The sequence below is a fragment of the Rhinopithecus bieti genome, unplaced genomic scaffold, assembly GCF_001698545.2.
Source record: "Rhinopithecus bieti isolate Rb0 unplaced genomic scaffold, ASM169854v2 scaffold_82461, whole genome shotgun sequence".
Lineage (NCBI taxonomy): Eukaryota > Metazoa > Chordata > Mammalia > Primates > Cercopithecidae > Rhinopithecus > Rhinopithecus bieti.
Window position 1 is genome coordinate 300268 of NW_016830244.1, and position 26391 is coordinate 326658.

A 26391-nucleotide genomic window follows, 5' to 3' on the forward strand; every position below is an offset into this window, starting at 1 on the left:
GGGAGCCACAGGCGGCGGCGGCGGCGGCGAGGGCGGTGGCAGCGGTGACCGTGACCGTGACGCGCGGGCGGGCGGCGGGGGCGCGGGCCAGGGTCCCGGCAGGGGCGTCCGGGGCACTCTGACCGGCCTCGCCCGCCCGCCCGCAGAGACAAGATGGTGAAGGAGACCCAGTACTATGACATCCTGGGCGTGAAGCCCAGCGCGTCCCCGGAGGAGATCAAGAAGGCCTATCGGAAGCTGGCTCTCAAGTACCACCCGGACAAGAACCCGGATGAGGGCGAGAAGGTGCGGGGCGGCGCGGGGCGCGGGGCGGGCTCCCGAGGGGCCGAGGGTTATTAAGCCAGGAGCACTGAAGGCGGTGGGAAACTTGAGCCGCGTTTGTTGGGGAGGCCGTCGCCAGGCGCCTGGGGGCCAGGCCAGGGCAGAGGTGGCGCGAGACCTGGGCGCCCTGTGGCGCGGTCGGTGGAGGGCGCTTCGCCCGCGGAGGAGGCATGTGGTGCGGCACTGGGGCCTCTCGCGAGTCCCTGCCGAACCCATTCATTCCTCCATTAGCTCCACAAGTGTTTGGGTAGCCCCTGCAGTGCGCGCTGGACTCGGGCGTCAGGGAGGCGCAGGGGCTGAACCCAGTTCTCATAGGGTGTGTTGGTGTTCCTGTGGGAGAGGCGGCCTGGAAATCGGGAAACTGAGGCACGCACAAACAGTTGTGTACTTGCTGGGAAGGACTGGCTCATGTTCTCTGTTGATGCATAAACCCTAGGGATGAGTGTCTTTAATCTGAGCCGGTGCCTTGGACAAACGCCGTGCCTCTCTTGAGAATGACTAGCTGGATTTATTCTGTGCACCTGCTTCCTACCTGATAAAAGTGTCAGATAGTGAATAATTCCATTTTCTTTATTCAACAGGAACATGGACATGTGCAGCCTGACATTAGCTTGTAGTCATATTCTGGGTTTTCGGTGACAAGTGACACACAGTTGATCATAAGTACCAATCATAGACTGAAAATGCTCTGCATTTTAGAGACAGAAGTTAAAAGCTTTTCCATCCTGTTTACAGAAAGTTTGCTTTTTATCTCTAAAGAGGCTCATGACCCACCTGAATAGGTGAATTGAAGGCATGAGGCGTTGCAAGGAAAGGCTGCTGGCCCTCCCATTCCTCCTTTCACTTCTTGCCATTTTCTTATAAAACTTTGGTTGTCCCGCATGGGTCTTGAGAGGTGGGGCCTTTATAGTAGCTGATAGCAGTGTCGCCTGGGCCACTTTTGAAGCCACACTGATCAGCCATGTACCATTTAAGACCTTTGGAAACGACACTGGAATCAAAATACCTGTCTGCATTAGTTATTCCAAACTGGAGAAAGCTACTTCAGGACGGTTTGGCTGAATGGCAACAGTGATGGAATATTTATATTTAGCCACATGTGCTGAATGTGGCTGTCACAAGTTTAAAATGCTTTCGTGTAAGACCATTTGTCTGTTACTCACTTGCGTTCTTTCTCATCTATATTTAGATGGCTTACTGTAGCTTTTAAAGGCACTGGCGTTTTACATGGTGCTAGTGATTCATCCACCTGCTCCCTACATTCATTGTAGTCTGCTTCTGATAGTCTTGTTTAAGGAGAGCTTCTAGGCTTCTAATTTCATATTTCAGCAGGCTGGCTAAAGACATGTGGGAAAGCCTTCTGACCCTGGTTTCAGGTCAAATCTCAGCACTCAGAAGAGTAAGTTCATGCCTCTGTGTGTACAGTTAGAGCTGAATGTGCTTTTGTTGTTCTAAAGCTTTTATTTTTAAAACATTAGACTTGACCTGTATTACATATATGTAGGTTTCACCCTGTCAATACCTGTCTGGGCAGGTTGTTTGGTTTGTTTTAAACTAATATTTATTTATAGCCAGGCACTGAGTTAGTGTCGCATAAATGAGGCCCTTGGCAGTGAGGTCTGGCAAGCCCATCTCAGCTTGGAGGGAGGGATTCTGTGATGTGCCTGTTGCCAGGAATACTTTCCTTCCCCTGCCTTCACGGAAGGGGATAAAACTCCTTAGTTCTCAGCTAAAACATCTTCCAGGAGGCTGCCTCTGCCTCGTAGACTGAACCACAGGCCCAACGTGCATCCTACTTTAATGGTGATTACTTGTTTGATTAACTGTATTCCTTTAAAGGTGATTACTTGTTTGATAACTGTATTCTCTGCCATAATATAAGCAGGGCAGTGACTGTGCCCCCATGGCCACTTACGGGGTGAGTAGCTAGCTGTGCAGGGTAGGTGCTAAAATGTTTGTTAGCTGGCTGAGTAAATGCACTTTAAAAAATTGTATGTAGGAGAAGAGGGCTCTATAAAGGCACAAATTGGAAGGGAAATTGCAGTGAGGGAATATTGGAAGGAGAGTGGCAATTTAGATTGGGAATCAAAGAGGATGAGGAGACTGGGGACACAATTTATAGAAACTGCTGTAAAGTTCCCCAGAGAGAGCTCATTCGTTCATTTGTTCATTCATTCAACAAATACCTCCTCTTCTGGTCCCCACTGTGTGCTGGGTGTACTGTGCAGCCCTTGTGTGAGTGTGTATGTGAGTCTGTGCAGTTCTTTTCCACTTTATCACAGGCAGAACATTTAAATTTTTTTTCCTCCTAAGTTTGTCACTGTATTATTAATGTGTCTTCAAAAATAGACTATGCCAGTTCTTTAGCCCTTGCTGGGACAACTGAGAAGGCCGTTGGGGTGTTGGTCTTTGTTTTTTGCCCTGTTGTCCCCTGTTGCTAAGCGTTGGGGCAGCTTGTGTTTGTCGGGGACTCTGTATGGAGTCTGTACTTATCTGTGGCTGGTTTTTTTTTGCAAGACGCATGGGTGGTAGGTAGTGGGTCACCAAGATAGTTCCTTTCAGGGGCAATGATGTGGGGTATATTCTTGGCTACTACCCTGTTGAGATGAGTTTGATCTTTTGGTCAATTTCATTGTAACTTTTAGTTTGAATGATAGATTTTCAAGTTCAAAAATCAAAAGATAGGCCGGGCGCGGTGGCTCAAGCCTGTAATCCCAGCACTTTGGGAGGCCGAGACGGGTGGATCACGAGGTCAGGAGATCGAGACCATCCTGGCTAACACGGTGAAACCCCGTCTCTACTAAAAAAAAATACAAAAAACTAGCCGGGCGAGGTGGCGGGCGCCTGTAGTCCCAGCTACTTCGGAGGCTGAGGCAGGAGAATGGCGTAAACCCGGGAGGCGGAGCTTGCAGTGAGCTGAGATCCGACCCCTGCCCTCCAGCCGGGGCGACAGAGCAAGACTCCGTCTCAAGAAAAAAAAAAAAAAAAAAAATCAAAAGATAGCAAACGGTGCAGAAAATTTTAGAACACAGAGGAAAACCTACCAAGTACACATTATCCTAAGCACTCTGTGCTTCTTTCCAGGCTTTCCCCAGGATGATCATACATGGCCATCCTGATACATAGACATTTTGTTTTCTTGTTTCCACTTAATATTTTATTATAAGTACTTTTCTCAAGTTGTTACATAGTCTTCAAAGCCATTTTCCCCTCAGCTATATAGTAATCCTGTTAAGATTCTGTGACAAATGATCATGGCCTGAAAGGCAAGCTGGTCATAGCACTTGTCTCCCACTGGGAGAAGGGGGTCCAGGATGGGAACTGAATTAGACTTTGGAGTCCTGGGACCCTAGAGGATGGACTCCCTACTGGTAGTTGGAACCCCCATCCCATGTGAGGTCTGGCCTCTGACTGAATGTCCCAAGCAACTGGGTACTCCTTTTCCGTTCTTAGATAATTCTAAGTATAAATGTCATGTGAGTATCCAGGGTATTTGGTGAGTGTTTCCAGTGGACATTCCCATGAAGCTTATTTACCTAGTCCTGACCTGCAGATAGATGCAGAAACTCTCTAGGGGCAGCCTGGCCTAGGTGCTTTCTGATCTGTACCAGGCACCCAATCCTTACACCGTATCTCAGGTTTTCTGCTGAGGAAAGGGGTAGTAGTGAATGGTACTTACTTCTTCGCAGAAATGGTATGAGAATTAACATATCGAAAGATCTAGCTGACTTATATATGATGCTGACGTCTTTTTAATACTTTTCTAAATTGTACAGTTTTTTAGCTATTCTTTATTAGCTATTATTATTATTAGTTACTTATTAGATTTCAATCAGGGATTTGTGGAAAAAAGGAATTAATGCCTCAAATTCCCTTGTTCTGTCTCTCAGATTCCTTATTTCATGGCACTTTTTTTCCCTGAGTATTTTGTGAAGCCAGCTGCATTATAAGATCTGTATATCTATATATCCATATATGTCTCTCTGACTAAACTGTAGCCTCTGGAGGGCCAAGACCATACCTCATTTATTTATGTCTGAGTTCCCAGAATCGAACCATTCATCTAACAGGTATTTACCAAGTGCCTTCTACATGCCAGGCATGGTTCCAGGCTCAGTTAGACAGCAGTGGACAAAACCCCCCATCTTCACGGAGCTTATGTTGCAGTGGGGGCTACATAAGCTAAGCAATAGATGATACAGCTTGTTGGAAGGTGGTTAATGCTGTGGAGAAATATGCAGCAGGGGTGGGGGGTGGGAGGGTCTGAGGTGGGTTTGCAGTGTTAAAGCTGGATCACCAGGAGGCATCCCTGAGAAGGTGGTCTGTGAGCTAAGGCTGGAAAGAGGTGAGTGGGGAGGCCACACCAGGCCGAGGTGCCTCTGAGGCTCAGGCTGCAGAATTGAGGAACAGCAGGGAGCCTGGTGAAGCTGGCACAGAATTGGGGTGGGGACGCACAGGAGGAGAGGAAAGTAGAGGTACCAGGTTGGGCTTATAGATGAAAGTTAGGACTGGCTTTTACTCCCAGTGACATGGGCCGCCTTGTAGAGGTTTGAGCAGAGGATTGACCCAGTTAGTAGGCTCGAATGGAGAACACACTGAAAGCTGGGGCAAGAAGGGAACATGGAAGACCAGGGAGGAGGCCACTTCAGTAGTCCAGGCCTGAGATGGTGCCTTCTGCCAGAGTGGATGTGGTGTGGTGAGAAAGAACAGATCTTGCATGTTTTAGCATTCCGATTTTATTTTTAAAATTTCCGTATACCTGCAGAAAACATGAGTGGTACAATGAACACCTATGTATTCTTCACCTAGCTTTACCAGTTGTAAATAAATTGTCACATTTGTTTTATCTATTATTATTATTATTACTGTTGGCTAAAGGTTTTGGGAGGAAGCTACCTGTAGCGTAACCTTTCAGCCCTAAGTGCTGCATGTTTCTCTTAGGCACAAGGACATCCTTGTACATAACCATAGTGCAGTTATCAAATTCAAGAAGTTTAACATTGAGAACAAAGATTCACATTTCTCCCGTTGTTCCAATAATGTCCTTTGTAGCCATTTTTTCCCCCCAGTGCAGGATCTAATCCAGGATCACACATTGTATGCATTCCTATCTTTTAATTTTAGAGTATATCTCAATTTGGCTTTTCTGATTCTTTCATACAATTGGGTTCCAGTGGTAACTCTTTGGCAGGAATGCTACACATGGGATATTGTGTGTGTCTTAGGGTACTGGGGATGCAAATGTGAAGGTAGCGTCAGTGGAATTTGTTGAAAGGTGAGATTGGCATTGCCAATAACTGTGATATGGGGAAGACTATGGGCAGGATGGGGCTTTTGGGGGAGGATCAGGAGTATAGGTTTGTATACAATGTCTGGCACGTGGTTAGGTGCTCACAGATGCCTGTAGTTGAATTTCATGCTAGTAAACTAATGAAATCATTCCCATGAGGAGGTGAGCCAGTGGTAGTGCCCAGAGTCCTAGCTTTATCTGGTTAGAGATTCAGCCCTGGCACTATCTCATGGTATCCTAGCTGGACTCGACTTCCTGTCTGGTGCAGCCAGGTTAGGGAGAAACTTTCCTTCTCTACTGCCTTCTCTTCCTTATTCTTGTCATGTCCCTTTCACCAGTCCCTTAATATGTTTGCCCTGTGTTTCCCACTTTACCAAAGGAGTAAGTAGACAGGCAAGTCAGGTTCCAGGTAGAGGATGTATAGACTGGCTAGTTCAAGGGTTTGGGGGCAGAATACCTCTATTACTTTGTATGTTTATATGGCGGGTTTGCTTAACAAAACAACTGAAACCTCTCTTTTTAAAAATCTCTCTCTCTCTCTCTTTCTTTTAAAGTTTAAACTCATATCCCAGGCATATGAAGTGCTTTCAGATCCAAAGAAAAGGGATATTTATGACCAAGGCGGAGAGCAGGCAATTAAAGAAGGAGGCTCAGGCAGCCCCAGCTTCTCTTCACCCATGGACATCTTTGACATGTTCTTTGGTGGTGGTGGACGGATGGCTAGAGAGAGAAGAGGTAAATGCTTTTAAAGAAACATAAATAAGTTGTATGGTTTCCACAATTGTACGTGTTTTTGGAATCAGGATAGATCGTGCTTTAAAAGGATATGATTGGACCAGGTGCAGTGGTTCATGTCTGTAATCTCAGCACTTTGGGAGGCCAAGGTGGGAGGATCGTTTTAGGCCAGGATTTCAAGACCAACCGGGGCAACATAGTGAGACCCCCCCATCTCAAAAAAATAAAAATAAAAAAATTAGCCAGGCCTGGTGACTCATGCCTGTAGTCTCAGCTACTTCTTGAGAGGCTGAGGCAGGAGGATGACTTGAGCCCAGGAAGTCAAGGCTGCAGTGAGCAATCCAGCCTGCATGACAGGGTGGGGGCCCTGTCTTAAAAAAACAGACAGACAAGGCCAGGCGCGGTGGCTCACGCCTGTAATCCCAGCACTTTGGGAGGCCGAGACGGGCGGATCACGAGGTCAGGAGATCGAGACCATCCTGGCTAACATGGTGAAACCCCGTCTCTACTAAAAAATACAAAAAAACTAGCCGGGCGAGGTGGCGGGCGCCTATAGTCCCAGCTACTCCGGAGGCTGAGGCAGGAGAATGGCGTAAAACCCGGGAGGCAGAGCTTGCAGTGAGCTGAGATCCGGCCACTGCACTCCAGCCCGGGCGACAGAGCAAGACTCCGTCTCAAAAAAAAAAAAAAAAAAAAAAAAAAAAAAAAAAAAACCAAAAAAAAAAAAAAAAAAAAAAAAAAAAAAAAAAACAAGGTACAGTTGCCATGTTTTGGGATCATTAACTTTAGAGTTTATCACTTGTCTAGTGCTCAGGCTACCTGGAAACTCCTGGTAAATTTAGTAATTATCTGACATCCTCCAATACTATATGAAGGAGCGAATGGAGTGGTGGATAGAAAAGAGGAAGGTCAAGTTCATCGTGCCTTCTTTTCCTCTGTTGTTGGGGTCAGGCACCAGAGTGTGTTGAGGGATGTAAATGACGCCTCCTGTGGTTGTCAGGGATCCTTTACCGAGAGTGTTCCTTTCCCCTCTTGCCCACCCTCCCTTTGTGGCCTTCCATTTTCCCTGACCTGGGCCTGGGCTGCAGGCTGTCTAATTCTAGGTGGGTACCCTTGCCATGTTCAGTATGGCCTCATTTCCCAGCCTGCTCAGGGGATTTTTTAGGTAACAAATTTTACCTCTTTGTGTTTTGAAATCTTTGTAAATGACCTGCCTTTCTTTTCAGAATGCATTATGAGTAGTAGCAACTTCATCCCCAGGTGAATGAGGAACTTAGCCCTTAGCTCAGTGCCCCCAGGCCACTGTTTTGACTTTCGAGGTTTGCTCTTCCTAATTTTTCTGCATCTCACCTTCTGCCAGGCTACAGGCTGTTACCTCTGTTGTTAGTAGTTGCTAATGTTAGTAGTTGCTAATAGACTAGTTCCCATTCCCCCTGTTTAGTTTACTGTTGTCAGGCTGCTTTGAATCTTGAAACCAGAAAATTAAGCAGGCTTATTATAATTCTGGATAAAGTCAGAAGAGATGAGCTCTGCCTTGGGGTTTAAGAAGTGTGGTTTTTGAGAGACCCCTAGATAAATGAAGCAGCACCTGTTATCACATTGTAATTGACTTTGAGCTTTAAAAAGCTTGGGTGTCAATTCTGTGAACACAGAGTGCTGAAAATCACAAAGTGTTTATTAGGGAAAAATCCTTCCCCTGTCCTTTGAGCATATTGCCTGCTCATATAATTGATGGTGTGGATGTGATTAAAACTTTGGATATTCTCTTGTCCAGCTCCCTCACTGGCTTGAGATGAAAAACTTCATGCCCTTAATTAAGTCATCTCTCAAAGTTGGCAGCCAGTAAACCAGGACAGCTCGTCTCAGTGACTGCAGGAGCTCCACGGGCAGCAGGGAGGGTCTTGATGCTGTCAGTCTTGACAGGCTGGCAGGTGCTGGAGCACACCCCCACCCTGAGGACCAAACACCCACCGTCCTGAGTGCAGAAGCAAGATTTTGGCAGAGGAAAGAATTCCCATTTGGCCACCAGTTACAGAAGGGCTCAGAAAGTAAAGTGCTTTATGCCCAAGGAAGAGTTTCAGTGAAAGATCCAGAGACTCTGGCTGTCACAGATTTATGTATAGAAAGAACTCCTTTCATGGGGAAACTTAACCAACTTCGTGGGTTCATACTGCTTTCGGTTTCTCAATTAGTGCTCTCCCTGTCCTCAGATTTGTTCTCCAAAAATAAAGGTGGAAAGTCTTTTTGTTGGCCTCTATAAATGATTAATTAGCTCATAGCTAGAGAGGGTATTAGCTCTTGTTATTGGCTGAGGGCCAGAAGGATGGGCTGGGGTAATAGAAGCATTGCTTCCTGCAGGGAAGGGAGTGCATGACCCAGCCACAGTCTTGAATCTCTGGAGATTTCATACAACTAAGGGTCATATGGGTGCTATTTAATACAGTGGTATATTTCATTCAACACCACTAATTTTTTTTCTCCCTTGCTAAGGCAAGAATGTTGTACACCAGTTATCTGTAACTCTTGAAGATTTATATAATGGAGTCACGAAGAAATTGGCCCTCCAGAAAAATGTAATTTGTGAGAAATGTGAAGGTAAAAATTAATTTTTGACTGAACCTCACAGTTCTGATCCCTTAGATTCAGAAACAATGCTTGTTTTAGTTCAGGGAAAATAAGTTATCTTATTTCAAATGCAAGGGTCAAGCAGAGATTACAACCCAGGTGGCCTGAGGACCACATCTCTTTGCCTGAATGAATGTTTTCTTTGGGCTGCACCTCTATTTGACATGTTGACAACTATTTCTAAAATTAAAATCAGACACTTGACCTCATCTAGGGGGTTTGGCTGGCAGACTTTTTCTGTAAAGAGCCAGATTTTAGGCTTTCCGGGCCATGGAGTCTTTTGTAACTAGTTCACTCTGCCATCATATTACATAAATGAATGGACATGCCTGTGTTCCAGTAAAGCTTTATTTACAAACCCAAGCAGTCCGGCCATGGTTTCTTGACCCCTGACTTAAATGTACATATAATTATTGTAATTTTTTTAAAATCTGAGTTTTCAAGAAAAGCCATGTCTGGTTACTCCAGCCTCACATTGTCCCACAGAGAGAATTGGCTGAGCTGGGTAGCTGCTGCTAGTGACAGAGCTTTTGTTCTCTAGATCTCCACAGCCCCAGCCTCCTCATTCATCTGTGGGCCTATGCAGGTTCCACCTGGGGTGGAAGAAAACACATTTGATGAAGCTAAAGTAATAAATTTGGATTGATGCAGCCAAAATCACACATATTTGAGGTCAGATGTTAACATCTGGATGTTATCTGCTTGGCTGGACTCCTCCAGGCTCTTCCGCATTGTTTTTTGATTGTAAATAGAATTCTAAGCCCAATGTCCGATGTGAGGGTTCCCTACCCTTCTGCTGTGGCGCCCAGCAGGGACACTGGTAAGGGCAGAGCATGGCCCTCACTCCTGCCTCCCCCGACCCTGCAGGTGTTGGCGGGAAGAAGGGATCGGTGGAGAAGTGCCCGCTGTGCAAGGGGCGGGGGATGCAGATCCACATCCAGCAGATCGGGCCAGGCATGGTGCAGCAGATCCAGACCGTGTGCGTTGAGTGCAAGGGCCAGGGCGAGCGCATCAACCCCAAGGACCGCTGCGAGAGCTGCAGCGGTGCCAAGGTGATCCGTGAGAAGAAGATTATCGAGGTACATGTTGAAAAAGGTGAGGCTGCGCAGAGCTGGTGCTCCACACTGGCTGGAAATGCTGACTGGACGCTAATCGTGGGATACACAGGCTAGATGTCAGGGAAGTGAGCTGTATCACAACATGTATTGGGTGTGCCATGAATTCCTCTTGTTTCCCAGTCATCTTCTCTCCACCCTTCCTGGCCTTATTTCCATTCCATGTCACCTGCCAAAGTGTTCTTGCCGAGGTTTACTTCCTTGAGATCACAGACAGCCTCTTTATGAGATTTTCTAACGCTCTGAAAGTCTTCCTTGGCCTTGGTTTTGGTTAGTTGCCATCTCCTGACATTCTCAAGCCATTCCTCTAGAATCTATAGGAGTGCCTTCCTGGTCGCTTCCAATGCTCATTGGCCGTAAGGGCTTGTGTAAGTGTTTGTGGCTGCGTGTTCCCTTTCTCTCCACATTTCCCCATCTGGTGCATCAGATTCCCCCAAATACAGCACCTTCTCCTGCTATTCATTTTGCCTGATGCTATCATTTTAAGGCCTTTTTCCATTTTAGCTGTCCTCCAAGTATTCCCTGATGATTCTGTGGCTTTCCAATCCAGTGAATATATCCTAGATCAGTTACGAGACCAAAAGTAAAAGAATTAACACCCAAACCGACACAGGTGTTATTAAAGGACTTACTGTTTAAACATGCCTGAACCCTGTGCCTTGAGTGTGCATAATGACTTATTAGAAAAGGACAAGGCTGGCTGACCCCCATCAGTCCTGAGTCATGCACCCTGTGCCCCGGGAAGTGGGTGGTGACCCCATGCTGGCAGTGTGGCATCACAGGCCCGGGGAAGGAAGTGCTGTGGAAACCTGGGATGTAGAGCCGCATCCCCCTCCCTGTAATGCTGGGCTTGGCCCCACAGTATGCCAAGGGAAGTGGGACCTCTTTTCTCATTGGCCGTCCTAGCCACCCCTCCCTGCCTTGTGCCTGCATGAAGTTAGGAGGCTTGATGAATAAAGAACCCCTGAAGGACTCTGTTCCTTCTTCAAAAGCTTTAAGGAAGCATGGTTTGTATGAGAAATGGCTAATCAGAAAGGGATGATGTTTCATAGGTATGAAAGATGGGCAAAAGATACTATTTCATGGAGAAGGAGATCAGGAGCCTGAGCTGGAGCCTGGTGATGTCATAATTGTGCTTGATCAGAAGGATCATAGTGTCTTTCAGAGACGAGGCCATGACTTGATCATGAAAATGAAAATTCAGCTTTCTGAAGCTCTTTGTGGCTTCAAGAAGACGATAAAAACATTGGACAATCGAATTCTTGTCATTACATCCAAATCAGGTAAAGTTTTAAATGTGTGTTTCCATTGACGTTCTGTATGTTTGGCATAATTCTGGCAAGTTAGCCTGATTTTTTTATTGCTACATAATATTTTACATATTGATGGGGTGCATGTAATCCTTTGTCCCATGCATAAAATGGGTAATGATCAAGCCAGGTGTTTAGGGCATCTGTTGCTTTGAGTATTTCTTATTTGTGTTGGGAATAGTTCACCTGATTTCACATTGAAAGTCAAATTCTGTTACACAAATTAGTATGACGTGATTTTCTCTAAATTTAAAGTTATCCCTAATGACTCTGGATAATTTATAAAGTCCTTTTATATTCTCCTAGAAAAATATTCGGTTGAGGGGAAAAGTCTCAAATAAGAATCTTGGGGCTCTGAAATTTTAGATGAAGTCTGCCAATTAAACTTAAATTTTAAAATTTATTTTGTATAAGAAAACAGCTTAATAGGTGGTGTTTTTCTTATCAAGTGGTGATTTGTGCTGATTCATCCACATGTTCCTGTAGCCTCTGTGGTTCATTACATGAGTTACATTTTAAAGTAGAATTTTCCTGTAAGAAAGACTTTGCCTATCAGCTTATCCTTGGAGGTTTCCACAGGAATTGCTGGTCTGCACACACCCATGGGAGCCAGAGGGAGATGCCTCTGGGCTGAAAGGGTTCCTGAGGGCCTGAGCTCAGCCCCCAACTCCCTTGTAGACACTAGGGGACTCATCTCCCAGGAGGGCTTCTGTGTTCGCTGCAGTGAGGGTCTGTGTGGGCACCAGAGCACCTGCCTAGAAGGGGCTGAGAAAGGAGAGAGGCCAGGCCAGAGACCTTGACTTGAAGCTGCTTCTGAATAGCACTAAGGTCAGCTGTGCATAGCAAAGAATGTCTGGATGGGTGTGGTGGTGGCTATGCCACTGAAGCAGCCTGGGCCCCAGCACCAGCCATTTGCAGTGTTGCTGTAGTCCCCTCACTGGTCGTGGGGCTGGGATTACCTTTTACTATGGCCATTTGAGGTTTGGGGCAAAAGGGGTAGGTTCAGGGCAGGCAGGGAGGTAACCAGCCAATAAGCCTGCCCCCAGGGCAGTGGCAGCTGGAGATAAGACTCAAGTCCAGTGGGGTGACTGAGGCCTGGGCTTCTGTTCCCTCCCTGTCCCTCTCCCCCTTCCCTTCCTTGCCTGCTTTCCTCTTCCCAGCCTTGTGCTCTTTTTCTCTTTCCTCTCTTGGATTCTTTCAGCTTCCTCCTTTCCTGGGGATAATAGGAAGCAGAATTATATATCCAAGCCTTGATCAGTTTTTGGGATTTTAAAATAAACTTATTTGGAAACAATTTCAAGCTTACAAAAGTTGTAAATACAAAATAGTCCGAGGTCCACCCATACATGATTTGTCTGATGTTAACATTTCACCCCATTTGGTTTGTCATTTGCTCTGTGTCTGTTTTTATTTATTTTTAAAATCTGTTCATTTATTTTTTGAGACAAGGGTCTCGCTCTGTCATACAGACTGAAGTGCAGTGGCGTGATCTCAGCTCACTGTAACCTCCACCTCAGCCTCCCAAGTAGCTGGTGCTACAGCCACATGCTACCATGCCCATCTAATTTTTATATTTTTTGTAGAGATGGGGTTTTGCCATGTTGCCCAGACTTGCGTGTGTTTTAATACATAATCAAGGATTGGGGGAAGCACTGCAGTATAATGCAAAATTTGCATGAAAATTTAAAATAAAACACCTACCCTTAGGCTTCCGTAGACCTCCCAAGGCACCCATTTCTTCCCTCGAGAAGGAGTTTGAAGATCACAGTTTACATGAAGCCCCAGACCACTGGTTGTGAGCTCAACACCCTGGCATTGTGTCCAAGACACCCTTACATGGTCACAGCCCAGATCCTAGCCCTCCTGAGCCGGGGCTGGGCGGCATCTGTATGTAACTTCTTTGGGAAAGACCATCCTGTCCAGGGGTGGACTGTTTGAGGCTTGGGCCCTGCCAGGGGTCAGAGCCCAGTGTTCCTTGCTGCCTCCGTTGACCCCAGTCTAGGGAACCGGGAGCCAAATGGAGTGAGGGTGGTGGAGAAAAAGCCCCAGAGGGAAGGAAGTGGCAAATCCTAAGAAACCTATTTGCTTCTTTATTATAAGAAGGAAGGGTGGAGCATCCAGGAAACCTGCCATTGGAGAGTTCTTTGGGGATTTGTTTTCCTTTTTGTTTTCTTTTTGCTTTTACTTTGTTCCCTTTTGCACCCTCTCCTTTTTTCTTCACCTCTCTTTTGTGTTGGCTTATTTCTTGTTTCTCCATCTTCTCTCCTCCCTCTTCCTCCTCTCTTCTGTTGTTGAAATGCCTTCTTCCCTAGAGCCCTTTAGCCTGTTACGAGCATTGCTGAGGATTGGATTAACTAAAAAAGTGATTTTGGAGCCACACAAGGGTGTGATGGCCCTGCCTGCAGGCGGGTATTTACCTGCCGGGAGAGCCGAAATTGTGGTGGTCTTCTACCTGTAGTTTTCCACGCTTGGTCAGTTTCCCACCTCCCAGTAAGCTAGAAGCAGAAGCATGGGGAGTAGAGCTTGAGAGCAGCAAGAAGTGACACCTGATAGGAATGGGGAGACAGAAAAACCAGTCATATGTCACTTAATGATGGGGCTACGTTCTGAGAAATGAATTGTTTGGCGATGTTGTCGTGGTGTGAACATCATAGAATATACTCGCACAGACCTAGACGGCGTAGGCTGCTACACCCTAGGCTGTGTGGCATAGCCTGTTGCTCCTGGGCCAAAACCTGCATAGCAGGTTGCTGTACTGAATACTGTTGGCAGTTGTAATACGATGCTGAGTATGTGGGTATCTGAACGTAGGAAAGGTGCAGTAAAAGTTTGGTGTAATCTTTGCAACCATCTTCATAAATGTTGTTGACTGAAAGGTCACTATGCTGTGCATGACTGTATTTCTTTTTTCTTTTTTTTTTCGAGACGGAGTTTTGCTCTATTGTCCAGGCTGGAGTGCAGTGGCACAATCTTGGTTCACTGTAAGCTCTGCCTCCTGGGTTCACACCATTCTCCTGCCTCAGCCTCCTGAGTAGCTGGGATTACAGGAACACCCCATCATGCCCAGCTAATTTTTCTATTTTTTTTTTAGTAGAGATGGGGGTTTCACTATGTTAGTCAGGCTGGTCTCGAACTCCTGACCTCGTGATCCGCCGGCCTCGGCCTCCCAAAGTGCTAGGATTACAGGCGTGAGCCACCACGCCTGGCCATGACTGTATTTCAGAAAAAAAATAAACAGGAACACAAAAAGCCAGCAATCTGGAGCAGTTTAGCTAAGGGGTTGCTGTCCTGCACAGTCAGTAGGCTCTGAAGGCCATGTCTGAGCCACAGCCCTGCCCATGAATGAACCTCAAGGATAGTCATTGGCTTACTTTATTTTTAAAACCTGCTGTTTAAAGATTTCCTCTTGAAGAGAGAGCTAGCTCACTTTCTAGATAGTTCCATATGGACGTGGACTGCTGAATAAATTGTTTTGATTCCCCTCTACCGTCTCCCCCATTTTTTCCAAACATTTCTTTGTCTTTGTCCATATTCATCGCCGAGCTGAAGAGTGTACTTTATCAGAAACCCTTTTGTCCCTTTCCTTTTCCATGCTTAGAGGGAAGTTTCTGACTTGGGAGAATGCCTCAGAGTTCTTGGGGTCTGAACTCCCCTGATGCCTTGCAAAGTCACGTAGCTGTAAGACCCAGCGGGTGCCAGCCGGGAGGGTGACTCCAGCTCAGCAGCGTGTATGGAAGTGCATTTTGACCATGAAGGAGATTGCCTGTGACCAAGCCACCTAGTGAGCTCCCTACCAAGGAACCTGGGTGTCACCTACAGGTGGCCAGGAGCCAGTTTTTATGCCAGGCAGAGGACTGGTTGGACTCTTGAGGCTTCTTCCTGTCTGTGAGGAGCATTCCTGTTCCCCTTGTGGTAGGGATACCTGTCACCCCACGAAGGGGCAGAGTGATGGTTGTTGGCCCTATTTTATGCAGACTTGGGTGTCATGACTTCTGGTTCACTTGTTTCAAACCTACCTGTGATGTTGCCCCCTTGACACACTGCTGGAGCCCAGAGCATGGGCCGGGGGAGCACGGGCCAGAGTCCCAGCCCGAGCCCCACCCCCAGGCAGTACCTGACAAGGATACCTGGGATTGGGGCCACCTTTCCAGTCAGATGCCACACTTCTTTTGCGCAGTGCCACGGGGTGCTAGGACCTGCCTCGGGCTCTCCCGTGAGGGAGAACGACCTCTGCAGGCCCCTCTGCCTTTCTGCTTCATAATTGACCCTTTCTCTGGCAGGTGAGGTGATAAAGCACGGGGACCTGAAATGTGTGCGTGATGAAGGAATGCCCATCTACAAAGCACCCCTGGAAAAAGGGATTCTGATCATACAATTTTTAGTAAGTTCACTGTGTTTGTCGTGGACATATTATTAAATGCCTTAATTGGAAGGGGAATAAACAGCCACCTTTCTTTCCCACCTTACCCTTTACAGGTAATCTTTCCTGAAAAACACTGGCTTTCTCTGGAAAAGCTTCCTCAGCTGGAAGCTTTACTGCCTCCTCGACAGAAAGTGAGGATTACGGATGACATGGATCAAGTGGAGCTGAAGGAGTTTTGTCCCAATGAGCAGAACTGGCGTCAGCACAGGGAGGCCTACGAGGAGGACGAAGACGGGCCCCGGGCTGGAGTGCAGTGCCAGACAGCATGACGTGGTGCGGGGCTGCGTGGCCCTGCCGGACTAGCACATGATGAATGTAAAGTTGGCACAATGAAAATGGATCGCTTTAATGGCCTCATGTTTGGGATGTCCTGTGTACGTGTTCAGCATTCGTAATTGCTGAGTGTCTTTTTGGTTTTTATTTTGGTTGTAACTTAAGTTATAGCTTAATTTATATTTAAATGTTTTAAGTGTAAATCACCTCTAGTCTGTATATGGAATCTGTTCATTTCTATTTTCAGGATATACTTTTTGAGATGTCAGTAATTGCACCAACACTTTGTGCTTCTAGTGGCTTTGCCTTAATTCAGTGTCACCAATAAAGCACAGCCCAGTTAGCAGCTCAGCCCCTAGCAAACCCCAAGGCACAAAGTGGGCATCCTGGCCCATCTCTAGGTCTGTGGTTTCTCCCCCCTCCCTTGGCAGAGTTATTGAGGGCATGATCTCAGGGCTGCTAAGATAACATTTCTGAGGATTCTAGATGATCCTCTTAAAGAACAAAAGCACATCCATGGATCGGACATGGCTGCCTGTGCCTGCTTAACAGGGCCAACTTAGTTCCTACTGTTCTGTGCCCTTCAGTGGATGGAATGTGAGTGTGTCTGATCATCTCTCTTGGAAGTTTTCTGAACCTTCCAAGCTCTGTGGTGAGGACAAACCAGTGTTTTGAATCATATGCTGATAACTGTTTGCCTGTGACCCTCACACCTTGTTCTTCATGGTTTTAATGATTTTCTGTTGACAACTTTTGCAATGCTTTCCCACCAAAGTGCTTACTTGTAAAGAAAACTAAATCCTTCTGTGTCCTCGGCAGCCTCAGTGCAGCAACGGAAGCCGAGGGAGAATGCTGCTGGTTTGGCCCATGGCACAGCCAGCTTCTCTGACCAGTAATCTGGGGTGACTTGAGGGTCTGCAAAGGCATAGAACTCCCCAGTGTTTTCCACCTCATTCTCCCAGATTCAGCTCCCTTCCAAAGGATTGTTCCTCTCATTGCACAGTCATATTACAAAGGGCTTCCTGCTCAAGTGATGTTTTGGTAAGAACTGCTCTGAGTTCCACTGTGGATTACAGTTTGTATGGACTACTACTGTAAATTATAGCTTGTTTGGAGGGATATCAGTCATTTTATTCCTGACAGGTAGACTACAATTCGAACTTAGGGTTACCTCAGTCTTTAGCCATTACTGCTTATTTCTTGCCCCCAAGTCACAAAAAACTTGTAAGCTGCTGGGTTAAAGCAGAGGCCACCTGTCAGATCTACCCTACCCTTATTTGGTTACATGGCACCTTAGAGTTTCACTCAGACCAGGGATCTTCCTTAGGAGGGGCAAAAAGCAGATCAGACCATGCAGAAGTAGGGTGAACCAGCTGCACGGACCAGGTTCCTGCAGAACATTGTTAGCTAGTGAGGCATAATTTGCTCAAAGTATAGAAACAGCCCACCTATGCCCACTTTGACCATGGGTCAGGATAGATATAAAATCACTTCTTCCAACGAAGCCTAAGTGAAAAATCTATTTGTAAATGGACCACAACTTCGGGGTGTTGTTTCTGTGCTGTGACTTCCTAATTATTGCTAAAGAACTACTGTTTTGTTGGTGATGGAGTAAAATTACATTCAGCTCCTTCTTGTCATGTAAGAGGAATTTGGAGGGTGTTGCTTAAAATTTTATTCCACCTGTACATTTGTCACTTTAAAATTAAAATTGAGCTGGTATGAGAGACAAGTGGCTTTGCTTTTTCATTTTTTTGAGAGCTCAGTGTTAAGTGCCAGCTTGCCTCTCATTGGTTGATATAATGGAATGAAGTTTCCACCCTCATGGAGCTTTATTTTGGGGATGGGGGTGAATGCAAACAAAAAGTGGTAACTGTATGAAGAATAAGAGGAATGGGAGTAAGTAGAAGGGAAAGGGAAGAAGGCCTCTACCAGGAGCTGGCATCTAGGCAGAATCCTGGATGCAGTTGGGGAGCAGATGTCCGAAGGTCTGGAGGGAAAACATTCCAGGCAGAGGAATGGCAAGGATGATGTGGTTACAGGAGGGTGAGCAAGGCAAGCAGGAGGAAGAAGCAGGGGGCTATGATAAAAAGGGTGAGCTTTATTCTGAGGGCAGTGAGTCGTTTGGGGAAAAGCACATGATTTGACTCATAAGCATATTAAGTTATGATCAATAAAAAGCAACTCTTCCAAGTGTTTAGCTACTTACATCTTTCTCATTAACGTGAGTCTCAAAGGGGCCGATGAGGAGGAAACTGTGAGGTACAGATACTCTGAAATAACTAAGGCAGAGCTACTGTTCTATGGAATGAGGCACAGGCTTGAGCCTAGGCATTATTAAGGCAGCAAGAATAGCAGCCTGCCTTCCAATACCTACCTAGTGAGTTAGAGACCTCTCTGAAATTAATAAGGGGAAGGAGGGCTTGGCAGGGGACATCTTTAATACATCAAGTAGAAGGATGCCCAGATAGGAGTACATAATGTTCCTATGCAGTCAAATATACTCTTTCCTTCAGGACTCCATTCTAAAATAGATTAGCTTCTTTATCACAGCTCTGGGGAGCTCGCTGCTGTATCTCACTGCATGAGTCAATTCCCTGGAAAAGCCTGTATTTCTAAGCCGGAAAGTTAAAGAAGTGCCTGGATGTCTTGATGGCTAAGGCAGAGATTTGCTCTTAATGCCAATCCCTCTCACTGTTTCACTGGTAATAGGGTAACTGAAAAAAGAAGCATGTTCAAGGACACTGGTGTTTGCATTAAGAAAGCTTTATGTTAAAGTATGAACAGCATTCCCAATAAAACATGAAAAGGTTTATATTGTATCTACAAAATTTAAGTCTTTGCTACAATAAATGCTATATTACTTTTAAACAAGCCTAAAAAGGTAAGGAATGTCATGATCAATCCGTACATTCTCTTTGCAGCATAAGCCTGGAGACTTTGATGTTTAAATTGGACAATCATAGATGTGAATTTCCTGGTCATCTCCAACAGACACAATTTTTGAACCATTTCCATTGTATTTTACTCCCCAGACCTGTAAATTAAAAAAAAAGTTCTACAAATGCCTTTATTTATAATATTTATGAAATGAACATCCTTATTTTCTCGTTATTCCGAATCTACAAAAACTGAGATGAGGATATTGTACTTTCTAAATCAGTGAGCATGGAGGCTTTAACCAAGCACCTTCCAGTATTGCTATTTAATTAGCATTCCTGTCCCTTCCCATACTCCAAAAAAAAAAAAAAATCATTTTTAAATACAGTACTAATCAAGATTATCTATAACCCTTTCAAAGAGTCAGAATCCTGAGGTAACCTAATGCCAGGAAGATGGAAGTCGTAAGAGACCAACATTTATGCTTCCAGGAAGAAAGAGGCCCCACAACTACCCCGAGATCACTGCCTATAGGGAAAATCACAAACTGCTCCTCAGCTGGCCCCTTGTGTCCACCCCCCACGGTCAATAATTCTCACTCTGTTATGAGTGGCCTATGGAGCCTGCTTGTCCCCAGGAGCTAGACAACATGATACTGTGGACCACAGATTTTTATTTGCTATGTGTTGAATTAACTGATTCACACCTCCTTCCCAGACAGAATTGATGTGGTTGGAGTTTCTCTAGTCAGGAATAACTTCCTGATTATTAGGAGGTGATTTTGGGTGGTAAGCCTGTCACCCTGTTCTGATTTTAGTGTTGGGACTGGGCTGCATGATGGCCTTTCACTCCAGCCTCTGAAACAGCACTGCAATGATCCATGCATACAAGGCAACACGGCTAGCCAGGACTTACTCCTTGAGTAAGATGTTTAAATCCAGGACTGGAATATCAAGATTCAACCCCCTCAATTTTGTTGGAAACAATTTAAGGTGAAAAGTAAAAAGCATGAACAATATTAGTTAACTTTAAGTTTCATTTCAAAGAGAAGAAATCTATAGGACCATCTAAAAATATTTAAAATGTATTAAAAGCCAATTTTATACTGCCATGGACGTTTTATTTTTTATGCTTAGTTCCCCAAGACCTTACAGTGTGGTTAGGACCAGCAGCCTTGGCCTCACCTGGGAGCCTGTTAGAAATGCAGAATCCCAGGCCCTATGCCAGACCTAGTGAAGTAGCATCTGCATTTTGACTAGGTTCCCAGGGGATACAAGCACACATGCAAGACTGAGCAGTATTGCACTAGAACACCTTTACTATTTCACATAGTCACCTTGGCAAAGACAAAGAGGCTTGTGAGAACAGTTTCCTTTTAAAGACTGAAACAAAAGTTATCAATACCACTAAAGCCAAAAAATTTGTAAGAATTTCCAGCTTCTACTATATTAAAAAAAAAAAAAAATCACATCTCTTCTTTGGACAGTTCCAAAAATGACAAGTGATAAGCAATGGAATCTCCTGAAGAGGAAGGTCGTTGGTGAGCCTGCCATGGCCCAGCAGCCCCCAGGAGAGGGCCCCAGACACCAGCTGCGGCAATTTCCAAAGACGGCATTTAAAGGCTGAGGGGCTAACACGATGTCTCCCGGCCTGTGTGGGGATATGCCTCGTGAGTTGCTAGGCTGACAGCACATCCCAGCCTCTGCACCCCAGACTGTGCACAGGAACTCTGGCTACATGGATGACTGAGCAGACACAGCAGCTCAGGCCCAGGCATCTACAGCTCAAGCAACAAGGTTAGGAAAAGAACCTCTTTGGTACAATGGTCAAACAACCCCAGCTATCTAAAGATGAAATTGTAATGCCATACCTGATCCTGGTGATCAAAGAAGGTGTGAACACACGTCCTCGTTCCAACATCCCAAACTTTTACACTTTTGTCAGACGAACTATTTTAAAAAGTGAACATTAGTATCGGTTTGAAGTTGGAAGGACTTCGACCAAAAATCCTTTGATGACTTACATTCTTCTAACTTCAGACCCCCCAACCCCCACGCCTCAGTACAGGAAATGGACAGGTATTGCATCATCACTGGGTGGCTTTCCCTCCTCACAGGGTAGCCGTTTTCCTGAAATTCTGATCTGCCTGGCCCTCATTTTAATTGTTCTCCAGGAGTCTCAGACACAGCTACCTATTTCCAGATGGGAGGGAGGCCTGTTAAAACTTCAAAACCAAGGCTCGCAGGAGGCCTCTAAAGCACTGTGCAATGCCTTCAAGTTGTCCATCTCCTGCTTTCCAACTGTCTTGACCATCCCAGGGCTGACCAACACTGAGATCTATAAACAACATTTTACAAACATTTACATATTTTAAGTTACCATTGGAACACAAGTCTACCTTAGAGTCACTTTGGTAAAAGCCTCAATTTATAATGAAAAAACTAAGAGTTTAACTGTTTAAAAGGATTCCTTGTTGACTTTTGTTCCAGCTAAGGTCAACTAACTTCACTAAATAAAAATTTTAAGAACTGCAGAAAACAAAGGCTAACTGAATAAAAAAGAGTCAAACATCTTTAAATGTTAAGGCAATCTATACAGGAAGACTGCCCTCATCTCCCCAGCATTTTAGAAACTGCTAAGAATCATTAAGTACCTGGAAACAAAGTGAGTGTCATCAGGACAGAAGGCAACGTTCAACACCCAGGAGGCATGGCCGCTCAGCGTACCAGCTAAATTGGCATGTTGTCTGAAATGGGAAAGGTTCAAACAAAATTGAGATGTTAATTTCTAGAGTATAATCACCGAAGTGGAAAGTTTATTATTAACTCTGCCCATAAACTGGACCAAATCTGCTATCCTTATAATGACCATGAATACTATATCACAAATTCCCCTTTCAATGAAGTAGCATCATGCATTAGAGACAAATTTTAATAGCAGCATTAACCCATAATGTGTTGATGCCACCAAGAGCCAAGAATAAAATCCTTAACAAGCAAAGAGCTGAAGCTCAAAATGAACAAAGAACTACACTATAGAGGCTTCGCAAGCCAACCCCTAAGATGAGGAAATTGAGAACCAACGGGGCAAGGAAGCCGTCTCAGGAGAAGGGCAGGTTCAGACTCCGGCCTGCACCGGCAGCCTTTCCATATGGAGCCAGTGCTCCTAGTCCAAGGAAAGCGTCAAGATGTATTCATTATGACAGATGCAGCTTGGAGAGACTATTTTAAACCTAATCAAGAACAAGACAGGTCTAATTACAACAGCTATTTTCACTTTTTTAATAAAAATGAAACCCAATCACCTCTGGCAGGAGAACCACCATAAGGCCTAACTGAGGTCAGCAATTTTACCCCTGAACACAGAACCCAACAGAGTGGAGCAGACCTCAGTTAGGGGCCACGAGGCAGTCTCAGTGGGATACAGTGGGACCATGGGAGGGTAAAAAGTCCTGGGCCTTAGTAAAAAGATCAGTAGTTGCTAGGAGCTCAAGGTGGGAGGAAGGGATGATCTGGTAGAGCATGGGATTTTCAGGGCAGTGAAACTATTCTGCGTGATACTGTAGTTAGTGGTGGCTACACGTCATTATATATTTGTTAAAACTCATGGAATGTACAACACAAAGAGTAAACCCTAATGTAAAATATGGACTTTAATAAATAATAATGCATCAATATTGGGTGGAAAAAAACAGTCTTGGGTCTTCATTCAGTACCACCTCCTTGGGCAAATCACCACCTCAGCTTGGGTTTCTCATGTGCAAAATGGGGACACTAATCTGTGCTGCTACCTCATTGGCTGCTGGGAGGATCAATAAAACAGTGGCAATGGAAATCATAAAGTCACAAATGTAAGGAACTGCTGCATTTATACTGCCTCTGCCACTATCAGGCAAGTACAACTCTACAGAGACATCTTCCCCTCTCGGCTGTAGCACCCTCATTCAGTTCTAATTCCAAAAACTGCAGTTAGAATTCTACGTCTAGCTGAAAATCTTTTGCCATAAAAAACTGCATTTTAACCAGAAGTGGGCTAGAGGGAGCAGTGTTCCTACTGTGAGGTTTAAACTCGCAAGCAATTATCACAGGCCCCTGAAAGAACACACACGGATGGTCAGGGTTGCAGTACATGCAGGTGGAGGAGGTCTTGGCACCATGGCTAGGGTCGGAGTGTGATATGTACCTGCAGTGGGTTAGAATGCCATGTTCAGGAGCAATGAGCCAGAGGCACGCCTGGCAGGGAGAGCTGACCATAGCACTGAGTCACAGTATGAAGAACACAGATCCAACACATTACAGGGGATACCTCAGTAGGGAATAGGAGTCAGGGCTAAAATTGATGGGGGAAAACAAGAAGACAAGGGGGTCTGCACAGGTTTACAATGATGGCTGTGAATGAAAGAGGATGATTAACTTGCTTCTATACTCACAGTCAAAGGCCAAAACCAAAAACACTCCCATCTAGACCTGTAGCAGGGCGGCTTATAAACTGACTGCTCCCTAACTAGGGCAGAGGCATGTCTGCCAGAACAGCCCTACCCTTGAAAATGGATGCTCTAATTTTTTCCTGTCCCCAGGGGCCAGCTACAGCCCATGGCTCCATTTCCTCATCTGTATATTACTTACCTATCCCAAAGAATTTGAAATCAGTAAGCTCACAAAAATCAGGCTGCCTAAGAAAAAGTAGCAAGTATCTGATCCTACCAGGGAACCCATGCACATCCTCCTCCAAGCAGCCCTTGAGGACACACACTAAAAATGGGCGCTGAATGGGGGAGGACCGCCTGCGGAGTCAAGGTGTCCGATGTGACTTGAGCACAGGTCTTTACTAGGGCTGCTCCCTAGGGCTCCTTGTAACAATAAGGGGACAAGATGGACATCAGTAGTAAGGGAGACACCTTGAATCTCGACAGGTAACTTACACATCATAGATCTTGATGTAGCCATCATCTGAAGCAGTGACAAGGAGCTGGGAATCCGGGGAAAAGGTCAAAGAGCGAATGGGCATGGCATGGCCTGAAATTCATAAAGGCCCTTGTTAATCTGGTGAACCACTGCCTCCTCACTCAGCTTCCCACTGACAATGCCCCTTTTAATGATTACAAGCCACCGAGTTGAAATACTCAGGTGCTTCAGGCAGAAAACCAAGAGTTCTGACTGGGCCTTTCCTCTTAATGTTCTCGAAACATCCACATAATCCCAGTCTCTCCTCCTGGAGCCATTTCTCTTTAGTTCCCTTCCCTGCCCTCAGCATGCATTGTTTTAAAGAACTTCTCTACTACAAATATGGCCACACAAGGAAATATACATTGCTCCTGATTTGTAAGGTTGAACAAATTAAGATGTTATTTCCCTATCAAATCCTTTATTACAGTGTAAAGGATAAACTATAGCCATGTGAGGAGGTAATAAAGTCACTTGATCAGAATTCAAAACCGCACGAAAGTATGTGTAATAAGGTCTCCCTCCAATCTACCCCTGTTCTTTAGCTACCCAGTCCTCCTTTCCAGAGGCCACCAGTGTGGACAGTGGGCACAATACTTTCATCCACCTTCAAATTATCAACAAAAAGTTGTTTTCAATCACAAAGTTCGTCAGAATCCAAAATGACAGAAATAGGCAAAATAAATATTAGCACACACATATATATAATGTGATAGATGATATAATCAATAAAAAGTAAGTCTGTTCACCCAAACAAGCATTTAACACTGTTATAAGAACTAGTATGTCTAGGTTAAAACTACAGTGACAGGCCAGGTATGGTGGCTCATGTCTGTAATCCCAGCATTTTGGGAGGCCAAAGCGGGATGATCTCTTGAAGCCAGGAGTTGGAGACCAGTCTGGGAAACATAACAAGACCCCATCTCCTCAAAAAATTTAAAAACTAGCCAGACATCATGGTGTGCACCTGTAGTCCCAGCTACCCGGGAGGCTGAGGTGGGACGATCCCTTGAGCCCAGGAGTTCAAGGCTACAGTGAGCTATGATCACACCCATGCACTCCGGTCTGGGAGCAAGACCCTGTCTCTAAAAGAAAAAAAAAAAAAAACCTATAGTGACAAGATTAAAACCTGGAGGCATTTCAGTTTTCCAACTGAGATTGATATTTTGTCAATCTAATGCCCGTTTGCCATTTAATGGCATTTTAATGAAAGAATAATTCTTCCTTTGTGATTTGATAACCAAGTTTATAAAAATAAGATGATGATATATACCTTCCAGCGTATGCAGAAGTTTTCCAGTTGCAATATCAAAAATATTGATGATTCCATCTATGGCTCCACTGGCTAGGTATTTCCCATCAGGACTCTGTTCAGAGAACATATGGAAAAATTAGCACTTTCAGACCCCATGTTGTTAAGCTATCCCTACCAAACTCAAGCAAACCTCCTGCTGTCTACAGGTCTAACCAGCAACCTGGCAAACCACACCAGTGAGATAGCAGCTGCCTGACCAGACCAAGGCAGAATCTGTGCCAAGGACTGCAACAGGCTGGAAGGGCAAACTGAAAGAATCAGAAGGAGAAAAGAGAGCAATGTTTCCTTACATATGCAATACTAAGAATGAATTTTCCTCTCGTGTCCAAAGAATACTCCTTTTTCCCACTTTCCACACCAAAAATGTTCACTTTCCCAACATGAGTTCCTGTGGCCAGATACTGGGAATCAGGAGAAAAGGCCAAAGTCCAGGCATCCACTGAACAGAAAAAAGAAGGACAAAAATACAGTGTGAAAAGATTTGGCCTTAATTTTAAAACTAAAGTTTTACCAAAAGACACATCTTTTAAATTGGAGTAGCAGTGTCCTGATTCGGAAAATTATGTTGTAAAGACGCTAATTCTTTATCAAGTTTAAATTCAGTTTAAGGGTTTCTTAAATTTTTAATAAAAATAGGACAACATCAAGTGTTAGCAAGGATGTGGAGAAACCAGAACCTTCATACACTGGTGGGAATGTAAAATGGCACAGCCACTTTGAAAACCAGTTTGACAGTTTAAGTAAAAACAAACACCATAATACCCAGTAATTCTACTCCTAATGAAAACATATGTCCACACAAAGACTGGTACACTCATGGTCTTCGCTTCCTCCTACTTCCTCACTTCTCCATGACTGGGGATTGTCTCTCTTCTTTTTTTCTCTTCCTTTGTGGTGGTTCAGATTCTCCATGCATATTTTCAAGATAGGTAGAAACTAAGTGTTCATTTTCCCTACATTCATCAGACCCAAACTCATCTGAGGAGTTTTACCTTCAGATGAATTTAGCTGCTCTTTAGCTGTTAATAGCAATGCTTGCTTTTGTTACTGGACCAAATAACTGTTGGCTGTTTAATGGCCTTGTCTAGTTTTATGCAGACTCCTATCCAAAAAGAATATAAACCCAACTTTCAGACTCCATTCTTCTTTTTTTTTTTTTTT

The 26391-nt window shown here is 45.0% G+C and overlaps 2 protein-coding genes across 5 annotated transcripts in view; one reads left to right on the plus strand and one right to left on the minus strand.

The window, feature by feature from the left end:
* The window catches only part of DNAJA4 (DnaJ heat shock protein family (Hsp40) member A4), an 18675-nt gene extending 854 nt beyond the window's left edge, over window positions 1-17821 (plus strand). Inside the window, exons 2-8 of the mRNA XM_017865330.1 lie at window positions 147-285; window positions 6166-6346; window positions 8837-8941; window positions 9839-10066; window positions 11139-11369; window positions 15677-15777; window positions 15873-17821. Of these exons, the coding sequence (XP_017720819.1) occupies window positions 147-285; window positions 6166-6346; window positions 8837-8941; window positions 9839-10066; window positions 11139-11369; window positions 15677-15777; window positions 15873-16088 (1201 nt within the window). The 3' untranslated portion in view covers window positions 16089-17821. The remainder of the gene's footprint in view (window positions 1-146; window positions 286-6165; window positions 6347-8836; window positions 8942-9838; window positions 10067-11138; window positions 11370-15676; window positions 15778-15872) is intronic.
* Window positions 17822-18840: 1019 nt separating this feature from the next.
* Window positions 18841-26391, minus strand: part of SKIC8 (SKI8 subunit of superkiller complex) — a 17454-nt gene continuing 9903 nt past the window's right edge. For all 4 annotated transcript variants that reach the window (XM_017865333.1, XM_017865334.1, XM_017865331.1 and 1 more), the window contains exons 6-11: window positions 25521-25669; window positions 25189-25282; window positions 23894-23987; window positions 21626-21718; window positions 20843-20921; window positions 18841-19129 (exon numbers count right to left, since the gene is read on the minus strand). In XM_017865333.1, the coding sequence (XP_017720822.1) occupies window positions 19040-19129; window positions 20843-20921; window positions 21626-21718; window positions 23894-23987; window positions 25189-25282; window positions 25521-25669 (599 nt within the window). In that variant the 3' untranslated portion in view covers window positions 18841-19039. The remainder of the gene's footprint in view (window positions 19130-20842; window positions 20922-21625; window positions 21719-23893; window positions 23988-25188; window positions 25283-25520; window positions 25670-26391) is intronic.